Source organism: Macaca thibetana, chromosome 13 (assembly GCF_024542745.1).
Source record: "Macaca thibetana thibetana isolate TM-01 chromosome 13, ASM2454274v1, whole genome shotgun sequence".
Classification (NCBI taxonomy): Eukaryota; Metazoa; Chordata; class Mammalia; order Primates; family Cercopithecidae; genus Macaca; species Macaca thibetana.
Window position 1 is genome coordinate 5,215,230 of NC_065590.1, and position 12,078 is coordinate 5,227,307.

Consider the following 12,078-nt stretch of genomic DNA (forward strand, 5'->3'; position numbering starts at 1 on the left):
CAAGCCTCTTTTCATCCTCAGTCACATGCCTGTGGACCCACCACAGCTCCACCACATGTCTTTGAGGAAGAAATGGAGAGCCTGGCTAGAAATGCCCTTTCTTGTCATCGCTTCTTTTCCCTCTGCCCCAGCGAAACCCTTGGCACACCAGAAGGTGGCCCTGAGTTTCGGGGAACGTGAGGTCCTTTTGGTAGCAGCCTCCTCCTCAGTGCTCCTCACCATCTGAGACGGACTCTTGGGAGGAGCCCCTCCCATCGGTGTTCAGCAGAGGGTTTTATGTTGAAGGGACAATGAGAGTACAAAAGCACAGGGATCCTGCTGGGTGCTGTGGCTCACGCCGGTAATCCCGGCACTTTGAGAGGTAGAGGCAGGTGGATCATTTGAGGTCAGGCATTCGAGACCAGCCTGGCCAACATGGCAAAACCCCATCTCTACTAAAAATACAAAAATTAGCTGAGCGAGGTGGCACACACCTGTAATCCCAGCTACTCTGGAGGCTGAGGCAGGAGAATCGCTTGGACCTGGAAGGCGGAGGTTGCAGTGAGCCGAGATTGCGCCGCTGCACTCCAGCCTGGGTGACAGAGCGAGACTCCGTCTCAATTAAAAAAACAAAAACAAAAACCCACAGGGATACTTCCTAAAAGCACTGAGGGATGCAGCTCTGAGTGACCAGGGCTCTCTCTGCACAAATGTTTGAAAGTCAGCCATAAACACCATTGAGTGTTCTTCCCGTCACCTCCACAGTAGGGCACTTTCTGTCCCCCAACATGGAAGCTCCTCCAGGGCCCGAACTGCCCTCTGCTCGCTGACTGCCAGATGCTAACTGAAGCCATGGGGCATCTCTGACAAGCCCAAGGGTGTGCGTCTTAACAGTCTGAGCATTTGATTGACAATAATCTGGTTTGTAAAAATCAGCTAAGCTCTTTTACAAAAACAAGACCTTCAAAGGCACGCAGTAACAAAAACACCATTTTTCTAATGTGCCTCTTTTGTGAAGGCGGAAGGCACAATGATGGAGACCTGGGAAACACACAGGTCTCTGTGGTTTATGATGTAGGATGGCAGGGTTGGTGGTGATGATCTCAGTGGGTCCATCTGATTAAAGCTGGAGGCTGAGTTCTAGTTTCCACTTAAGGAACAGACAATGGACAACTCCTGTCTAGGACAATGTATAATATAAGCCTTCAACTAGCAAATGAATAAATGTCTCAGTAGCTATCCAGCTCTGGACATGGGCACTGATGTTACAAATAAGCTTTGCCTAAGGTCAACAGGAGGAATAAAAACCATACAGAATCTGGGATAATTATTTTCAAGAAGCAAATGAGCCCAGACACCTGCCAGGGGTTGGAACTGGCTTTCTAGTTCCTTCCTGAGGATTTTTCTGATTCATATCTAGGTTTAAGACCCCAAAGTCCCCAGCAGTCTTCTTGGTCTCAGTTATTATTTCTCCTCTTTCTTCTGAACTGAGAGTTCAGGGACACAGACAAGGTCAGGCAGGTGGCACAAGGGAGTGGCCACAACATGGCCAGAAGCTTAAAGAGAAAGCCCAGAGCCACGCTCCCAGCCCCAGGCCCTCGGAGTCTTTGTTCTCTCCACCAGTGTGGACCGCTCCTTCCTTCCTAGGTAAGCTCACTCCTGCTCTTGAATGCCCAGTCCCCCTCTCTCAGCTTATTTTAATCCTACACATGCTTTGTATCCCAGTTTTAAGTCCCACCTTCTCTTCAAGGCCTTTCCCAACCACTTCAGCCTTGGCAAGTACAAAGACTCGACAGGTGGGGCCTGGGCTGCCTGGTTTCCCTCTAGGGTTTTTTGTTTGTTTGTTTGTTTTGCGACAGAGTCTTGCTCTGCCACCCAGGCTTGAGTGCAGTGGTGCGATCTTGCCTCACTGCAACCTCTGGCTCCCAGGTTCAAGTGATTCTCATGCCTCAGCCTCCCGAGTAGCTAGGACTACAGGTGCGTGCCACCACGCTCAGCTAATTTTTTGTATTTTTTTTTTTTTTTTAGTAGAGATGGGGTTTCACCAGGTTAGCCAGGATGGTCTTGAATCTCCTGACCTCATGATCTGCCTGCCTTGGCCTCCCAAAGTGCTGGGATTACAGGTGTGAGCCACCATGCCTGACCGGACGCTCGGAGTCTTTTGTTGCCCAGGCTGGAGTCCAGTGGCTCTCAGCTCACTGCAACCTCTGCCTCTGGGCTTCAATTAATTCTCCTCCTCAGCCTCCCGAGTAGCTGGGATTACAGATGTGCACCACCACGCCCAGCTAATTTTTGTATTTTTAGTAGAGACAGGGTTTCACCATGTTGGCCAGGCTAGTCTTGAACTCCTGACCTCATGTGATCATCCCACCTTGGCCTCCCGAAGTGCTGGGATTACAGGCGTGAGCCACCGCCCGGCCTCCCTCTAGGTTTTAACCCACAGCCCCTAGCTCTCCCCACCTGCCCTGGGCCCATGGAGTGAGGGGCCGTGTCCTCTCTCAAGGCATTCTCAGCTCTCCACAGGTGACTGACCCCACGGAGGATGATGAAAATCAAGCCCAGGATCCCACTGAAGCAACTCCCAAGAGCTGCTGGCCGGAAGGACCAAACCCGCCCATATTGACAACCAAACCATCTTTAGGCTTTTGAAATCAAGCCGGACACTTTACTGGAACGTGTCTGCAAAACATGCAGACAAGCGCTATTCTCCCCCTAAAACAGACAAAACCCCTCCTCTTGTTCCACAATCCCATTGGTGCAATACACACCTGTACACACAGTCACCCACACCCACTTACACACATGCTCACACAGTCACACACATGCTCACCTGTACACACACTCATCCATGCATGCTCAAACACCCACACACATACTGCACACGCTCATGCACACCCACTCACCGGTACACCACGCTCACCACACCCACATACACACATGCTCACACACTGATACGCTCACCACACCCACATACACACACGCTCACCACACCCACATACACACACGCTCACACACTGATACACATGCTCACCACACCCACATACACACATGCTCACCACACCCACATACACACACACTCACACACTGATACACACGCTCACACCCACATACACACACGCTCACACACTGATACACACGCTCACCACACCCACATACACACATGCTCACACACTGATACGCTCACCACACCCACATACACACACGCTCACCACACCCACATACACACACGCTCACACACTGATACACATGCTCACCACACCCACATACACACACGCTCACCACACCCACATACACACACACACACTGATACACACGCTCACACCCACATACACACACGCTCACACACTGATACACATGCTCACCACACCCACATACACACACGCTCACACACTGATACACACGCTCACCACACCCACATACACACACGCTCACACACTGATACGCTCACACCCACATACACACGCTCACACACTGATACACACGCTCACACCCACATACACACACGCTCACACACTGATACACACGCTCACTACACCCACATACACACATGCTCACACACTGATACGCTCACCACACCCACATACACACACGCTCACCACACCCACATACACACACGCTCACACACTGATACGCTCACCACACCCACATACACACACGCTCACACACATACACACGCTCACTACACCCACATACACACATGCTCACACACTGATACGCTCACACACCACATACACACACGCTCACACACCCACATACACACACGCTCACACACTGATACGCTCACCACACCCACATACACACACGCTCACACACCCATACACACACGCTCACACACTGATACGCTCACACCCACATACACACACGCTCACACACTGATACGCTCACCACACCCACATACACACACGCTCACACACTGATACACACGCTCACACCCACATACACACACGCTCACACACTGATACGCTCACCACACCCACATACACACACGCTCACACACTGATACACATGCTCACACCCACATACACACACGCTCACACACTGATACACACGCTCACCACACCCACATACACACACGCTCACCACACCCACATACACACATGCTCACACACTGATACACACGCTCACACCCACATACACACACGCTCACACACTGATACACACGCTCACCACACCCACACACATGCTCACACACTGATACACACGCTCACCACACCCACACACACGCTCACACACTGATACACACGCTCACACCCACATACACACACTCACACACTGATACACATGCTCACACCCACATACACACATGCTCACACACTGATACACATGCACACCACACCCACATACACACACGCTCACACACTGATACACACGCTCACACCCACATACACACACGCTCACCACACCCACATACACACATGCTCACACACTGATACACACGCTCACACCCACATACACACACGCTCACACACTGATACACATGCTCACCACACCCACATACACACACGCTCACCACACCCACATACACACACGCTCACACAGATACGCTCACCACACCCACATACACACACGCTCACACACTGATACACATGCTCACCACACCCACATACACATATGCTCACCACACACTCCCACGCACGCACACACACACACACACATTGTGTGATGTGCTCCCCCCGGCCCCCATTCTTCGCCTGCTAGAGTTGGAGACCATCCCCTGCCCTCACACCCAGGCCAGCCTTGACACATTTCCAGCCAGAGCCTAAGAAGCCTCTTTCCCATCCCCTAGGCAATGGGCACTCATTTATCTAGAACGGTCAACACACTTTCTTTTTTTTTTTTTTTTAAGTCACAGCTTCCTACCTGGAACACAAATGCTTGGAGATGTGAAGACAGACAGCTGAGGAATACACTGAGATCTGTTGATGTTCCCAGCAAAGAAACTAAGTTTCTTAAACCTACAAAGACACAAAATAAACAAAAGATTGCATGCAGCGGAGCGGAATCTCTCTGTAGGTATTTGTGTACTGGGTAACCTGGGAGCATCACTGAACAATAGCTCGGAGGGACTCCCCAGGGCCTCACGCTCATTGTGAACACAGAGGATGTCCTGAGGCTGGCTTTGTCACCTCTGCGGTCATCTATTCAGAATTACATGGACATAACTGCTGTGAGCCACCTCTGCCACTTGTTGAAACAGAAATATTTTGAAACCATAAGTACACCTTGCAATTATCCAGACCTTGTCTTCAGATGAGCTCACTGCACGATACAGACATGACCTCACCTATCCTTGCCATCTTCATAAAAGGGCTGGCTTATTAATGTCATTGAAGTGATAGCAGACATCAAAGCTGCTGAGAGAGGATGAGTGCCTTGCCTGCGGTTATGCACTCAGTTAGGTGGAGCCTGGTGTGACGTCAGGTTCTGGGTCCTCCACCTGCACAGGGAGCACTGATAGGGAAAGAACAGCCTTTGGCCTTCCCAGCTTTTTGAGTGCTTGTGCATACCAAGCAGAGTTTGGGAAACTGAGTCGGTTGCAGCGGTCCCCCGAGGCTCGGTGGAGGTACACTTGGACTTGGAACTGGAAGCATTTGCCTGCAGGTATCAGCAGTGGCTGGCAGTCTGCTATCTCCCCGCAGAACTCTGCATCTTCCTGGTGGGACTCACCAAGATGCCAGTGGGAGCACAGGAGCCCTGGCCAGACCAGCGGGCAGTCTGGAAGGCACCTGGAGAGGGGCTCTCATGCCCTCCTGGGACTCTCTGGGATCCAGCTGGGGGCAAGAGCAGGGTTTGGTTAGCCAGTGCATTGGGAGGGGGACCTTTTGGGTTCCTACTAATCAGAACTGCAGAATTACTAATCAGAATTAGTAATCCTAACAGCTCTGAAGCCTGCTGGATTCCGTGTTAACCTTTTAGTTGCTGGATTGGTGGGGGGAAAAAAAGTGCCCTATGGGAGGATCTGGGATTGGTGTCAGCCAGGGGACACTATTAAGGGACAGGACAGTGGAGGGGAGCAGGCAGAGGTCATTTACCAACAACTAGGGATGATATATTTTAGTATTTTAATAACTGGCACAACCCTACCATGGCCAGCCCTACTTCAAGGTGAAAGAAAGAGGATGGGCTAATTTACAGGTGGTGCTTTTGTGCACTCCTGAATTCTGTATGCCTCAAGTCACGAAACACTGAAGTGCTCCTGCGGGCCAGTGCAATGCTGGGTGGCCCCGGGTAAGACACAGCGCCAGCCTGAAGGGGTTCATGGGAACTGAGCGGGCAGCTGTAGACACAGCTGAGAGTACTAGCAAGGAGTTATGCCCACAGAGGGAAAGGCCATTCGACTTACCTGGGGCATCCTGGCAGGAGTGTTTGGAGAGGGCACACACAGGGGAGCCTGGCACCCTCCCCGTAGCCATGATAGGAGGGCCTAGAGACACCCCTAATTCATAATCGGTAACCATCCGGCAGCTCCCTGCCTCCCAGGTCCTCCCTGAGTCTGGAGAGCTCCTCCTGCCACTAGGTTCACTCCCCAGGGACGCAACAACACACACCAGCCAGCAATGTGGGCTCTTTATGGCAGGGGGATTGTTTTCTTGAAAAACGACAATGATCAATAGCAAATGGCAAAAATATCCACCTGCTTCCTATCGCTTGTTTGGAAAGGAATGAAATATGGTAAAAGCACCATTGTTAAACTTCACATTGCAAGTAACAAGAGTGATGGGAGAATGTGGCAAGGCAGACATCTAGCTCAAGGCAATTTAGGCGTGATTGAGGAGACACAGGAGTCTGTGCGTGTACGACACAGATGCAGGAACTAAACTTTTCCCCCACAGGAGATATTCTGGAGATAAACACTGTCAAGCAGCAAGCACACTCATCTGGTCGTTTATTAACTCAACTAACAGGTATCAGCACTGCTGCCCTGTCTGGCCCTGGAGTAGGTCCTGGGAGCACAGGGACAGGGCATTCCCTGGGGTGTTCATCACCCCACTACAGGAAAAGAAGTGTGAGCAGCCAACTTAGAACATCAGAGTTATAAAGTTCTACCCCTATTAAGAAATTCATGGCCAGACGCGGTGACTCAAGCCTGTAATCCCAGCACTTCGGGAGGCTGAGACGGGCGGATCACGAGGTCAGGAGATCAAGACCATCCTGGCTAACACGGTGAAACCCCGTCTCTACTAAAAAATACAAAAAAACTAGCCGGGCGAGGTGGCGGCGCCTGTAGTCCCAGCTACTCGGGAGGCTGAGGGAGGAGAATGGCGTGAACCCGGGAGGCGGAGTTTGCAGTGAGCTGAGATCCGGCCACTGCACTCCAGCCTGGGCGACAGAGTGAGACTCCGTCTCAAAAAAAAGAAATTCATGAGTTAATGATGGCCATGCTAGCCCCAAACCTATGCCCGACACGCCAATAAAGCAAGTTGTAGAAGGAAGATTACATTTCATCTCTGGGTTGTTCTCCAGTTCATCTGTGTCACTCCGGTCACTTGCCAGGGCTTTCTTAGAAGTAGCCAAAGTGGCTTGATTGATGATGGCCTGCACATCTGACTTCAAAACGCCGACACGCCTCTTACTTTTCAATACCGTTCTCATAGTCTAAAGATAATGGGGAGGCATAATACTTAATTCAATCTTGTCATTTTACTTTTGCCTAACTCTTCCCCAGATTGCCAACATTTTTGTTGTGGGGGAGAAAGAAACATTGATGTGGGTATTACCCATTAAAAATGAATCTTAAACAATGAAAAGGTTAAAATTGCACACATTCTAGAACTGCCATTCTGGAAGAAGAACGCATCTCTAGGAAGACGCATTCGAGGCTGTCTGGCGCTGCTGCTGCTGCTTCTCTGCACCACACTCACCCCACGCCCGAATGACTCTAGCGAGGGAGCCCGGGGATTTAGCCTCTACAAGGAAGGTGTAGATAGAGGCTGCAGTGATCCTGAGGGAACGGCTGTGGGATTCGGAAGCTGGCTGTCCCTTCCTCGTGGGAGCATTGGCCACGAGGAATTTGGCCTCTGGGAGGTGATATCCTCATCTGTCAAATGGGACAATCTAGTCCCCAACACTGACTGCCTGGGATGCAGCTGGTGGTCCCCACAGCAGTCCTGGGAGAAGGCACGAGTTACCTCTCCCTTTTACAGAGAAGGACACTGAGGGTTCTTGGAGCGCGAAGTAACTTTCCTGAGGGGCAGTAAGTGGGAAGATAAGGCTCAGAGCAGGGACGGGCTTCAGAACCCACGCTTGCTGCTCTGGGTGGGTTGAGAGGAAGAGCACGCTGCCGGGTCATTTCCAGACCAACCGAGTCAGGACTGTGAGAGCCTTGCAGAACAGGACTGGCTGTGACTGGCAGTGAGACACAACCCCACTGAGCTCAGAGTCTGGGGAGGGCTCTGCACCGGCAGGGTGGGGCCCGGCTCGGGGTCACAGAAGCCACAGCTGGGATCCTCCCAGTGGAGACTGATTTGGAGCAGAATGATGGTCCCCAGGCTGTGTCCCGATAGGGCACTCGCAGGACTTGGGAGAAGACTCCTGACGGCCCACGAGCCGGGTGCCAGCATCACAGAATCTTCTCTTCAGCCCTTCTCAACCTTTCTCTGCATCAACCCAGGACTGAAAAGGTCAGAGCTGAAGTAACTGGCGGCCTGGCCACACTGAGTTCACAGGGCCACACACACGGGTGGAGGGTATGTCTGTCTGTCTGTCACAGGCTCTGCTACGACGCCCTGTTACCTCTGACACTGGCACCTCTGTGGGGCCTCCCTCAGACGTTTTTTTTTTTAATTTTTTTGAGATGGAGTCTAGTTCTGTTGTTCAGGCTGGAGTACAGTGGCACAATCTTAGCTCACCGCAACCTCCACTTCCCAGGTTCAAGAGATTCTCCTGCTTCAGCCTCCCGAGTAGCTGGGACTCCAGGCACGTGCCACCATGCCCAGCTAGTTTTTGTATTTTTTTTTTTTTTTTTTGATAGAGACAGGGTTTTGCCATGTTGGCCAAGCTGGTCTCGAACTCCTGACCTCAAGTAATCTGCCTGCTTCGGCCTCCCAAAGTGCTGGAATTACAGGTATGAGCCCTCCACACCAGGACATTGGGCATCTTTTAAATGTTGACCTGCTTTCCCTCCTGCCCAGAGAGAGCCAGGAGATTGGAGCTTTCCTGAGGATGGGCGGAAAGGGGGCAGGCTATTAGCTTTCAGTCACGGGGGCCCACCTGGACTCCTCTGCCAGTGGCCAGGCAAGGCCACCCTGCCTGCCCTCTGCCCTCCAGGTGGACAGAGCAACCACCCGCTCTTAACAGGGACTCAGAGCTTTCACCTCTTTTCAGGAAACCGCCTTGTTCCCTCCTATCTGCTTGGCTGAAACCTACCTTAGCCATGTTGGAAAGGTACGTCTTTCTTCTTAGTCTTTTGACAAATAGAGTAACTTCTGTTAAGAACAACACACATGGCCATTAATACGATAACTTCAAGTTCTCACGTGGGCAGTGGGGAAGAGAAGGCGCATGTTTGGGGTAGGAAGGCACAGCCGGCTAAACTGCAACTTCCCCACGCCCTGTCTGCTGGCCCTCTCTGAGTGGCTACGAGATCCTGGCAGGGGACACTTGGCTGAAATGTCCTCATGTGCCAGAAACATTAAGTAGCCCCAGCATCTGACATGAGCGCTACTATGATCTGAATGTCTGTGTCCCACACCCCCAATTTCATATGTTGAACCTCACCCCCATTGTGACGGTGTTAGGAAGTGGGGCCTTGGGGAGGCGATGAGGTCCTGAGTGTGGAGTTCCCATGAAGAGGATCAGGCGCCCCAGAGACACCCCTTGCCTCTTTCACTATGTGAAGACAACGCAAAAAAACAGCCGTCTCTGAACCAGTAAGCAGACTTTCCCCAGACACCCATCTGTGGGTGCCTTGATTTTGGACTTCCCAGCCTCCAGAACTACAAGCAATACATTTCTGTTGTTTATTTACTGCTACCTAGTTAGTGATATTTTACTACAGCAGCCAGATTGGACTAAGACAGGTACTCAGAGGAGTTTAGGGTTTTCACCCAGGAATCCTGAGCACCCCCAACTTTCTCATCCTACAGTGCTTTCCTTGGAAAATAATCAAAGGAAAGGAAAGGATGAAAAGGCAACACACAGAAACAGGTGTTCTCCTCTTGAACGCATTCATTCATTTGACAAATATTTGGGAGAACATTCGTGCAGTGCTTGCTCCGTAGCTATTTGTTGGATGGCTGCTGAGCTGATGGATGCAAGAGGACAGCCTTTCTCTTCAAGGGGCTCGTGCTCCGGAGGGTGGTCACCAGATAAGAAAACACATCCCAAAAGCAGCCTAGGTGTTCCCATGTGATGTGAGAGCACAAGGAAGAAAGGGAGGCTGTTTGGAAGAAGGTATCCAGGAAAGCTTCACTGAGAAGGTGACATTTAATCTGGGTTTTGACGCGTGGGTAGGAGTTAGCCAGGAGAAATGGGGCAGGAGGCAGTCCAAGCATAGAAAATGGCAGGAATAAGGGCCTTTTCTGGGGACAGCCAGTCTAGTGTTGCTGAAGAGTACTGTTGGGTCATGGGAGTCCCTGGGGAGATGGAGACAGGGATGGGGCCAGAGGCCAAACTGTGAATGACTGCACAGCCGTGGAGGAGAGTGGGCCATCTGGGCAGCGGAGGCCAGGGAAGGTTGGTCATTGATTAAGTGCTGTTTTAGAATGATCACTGGGGGTGCAGGAGAGTGTGGCTGGGGAGTGGGATGGAAGCAGGATGACCAACTAGGAAACTGCCGAAGGAGCCTAGAGAGTGAAGAGACGGAGGCTTGAATTCAGGCAGGTATTAAAGGAGCACAGGCAAACTGGAGCGAGGCTCTGCTCCCCACTCCTTGGACCCCTTTGCAGCAAGTCCCAGTGTCACCTTCTGCAACGTCCCTAAAATTTCCAAGTGGGGCAAACTGGATCAGGGTACTCAGCGTGAGTAGTGAACACACTGGGGGTGTGGGGCCGGGGCGAGGGGTGGTGGTGATTAGACACGGTCCTATGATACAGGCACTTTGAGAAGTCCCCTATCTGCACTACCTAGGAAACAACTGCAAAGGAAGCAAGACTCATAAAAACGTGGGGAAATAACTGGTGCCGGCTTGGTGAGAAAATGGCCCTGAGCTGGCCAAGGAGGGCGGGACCCCGTGGGGAGTTCGAGAGCTTCAGGCAATGATAGAAAAACTTCACAAAGGTGAGAGGGAGAAAATGAGTATTTCCAGGACGATCTGACAGGGCATGGCAGGTGTGGGCTGGCCTTTGAAGGAACACGGAGTTGCAGGGGCACAAAGAGGGCAGATTGATAGAGAACTGGACCAGGTGACAGAGCAGTTCAGGCTCACGCTCGGAAGCCACTGCAGGCCTTGAACAGATAAATAGCCTGGTGGAAGCAGCATTCAGAGACTGCAGCCTGGCAGTCAGACCGAAGGGGAAAGCATTCTAGAATTAACTCAGCAGAGAGATGGTGCAATTCGGGTGTGAGACGTGAATGCCCTGGTGAATATCCACACGTAGAACACCTTGACCTGGACTTTTGAGTCCATGTTAGTAATCACAAGAGAAATAGCTTAAAAGGGTGTGGCTGGATCAGCACAAAAATCCATCACCAGCACTAAAAGTCAGAAACCCTTAGCAGGCTGGGTCTTCCGGACTGTAGCTGAGTGCACGGGGTAGCAGCTAAAAGCTACCGCCCAGGGTGAAAGTCAGATGCTTCCTCTATGCTTACAGAATTTATTTTATTTTATTTTATTTTATTTTATTTATTTATTTATTTATTTATTTGTTTGTTTTAAAGACAGGGTCCTGCTCTGTCACCCAGGCTGGAGTGCAGTGACATGATCATGGCTCACTGCAACCTTAACCTCCTGGGCTCAAGTGATCCTCCTGCCTCAGCCTTCTGAGTAGCTAGGACCGCAGGTGCGTGCCACCACACCCAGCTAATTTTTAAAACTTTTTTTGTAGAGACAGGATCTCACTATGTTGCCCAGGCTGGTCTCAAACTCCTGAGCTCAAGTGATCCTCCTGCCTCAGCCTTCCAAAGTGCTGGGATTACAGGCATGAGCCACTGCACCGGCCC

The 12,078-nt window shown here is 51.3% G+C and overlaps 1 protein-coding gene across 6 annotated transcripts in view; it reads right to left on the reverse strand.

Moving 5' to 3' along the window:
- The window catches only part of RFX8 (regulatory factor X8), an 85,588-nt gene that overhangs the window by 9,807 nt on the left and 63,703 nt on the right, over window positions 1-12,078 (reverse strand). For all 6 annotated transcript variants that reach the window (XM_050755110.1, XM_050755112.1, XM_050755109.1 and 3 more), the window contains 3 exons: window positions 9,346-9,404; window positions 7,419-7,575; window positions 4,840-4,934 (listed from right to left, as the gene is read on the reverse strand). In XM_050755110.1, coding sequence (XP_050611067.1) covers window positions 4,840-4,934; window positions 7,419-7,575; window positions 9,346-9,404 — 311 coding nt within the window. The remainder of the gene's footprint in view (window positions 1-4,839; window positions 4,935-7,418; window positions 7,576-9,345; window positions 9,405-12,078) is intronic.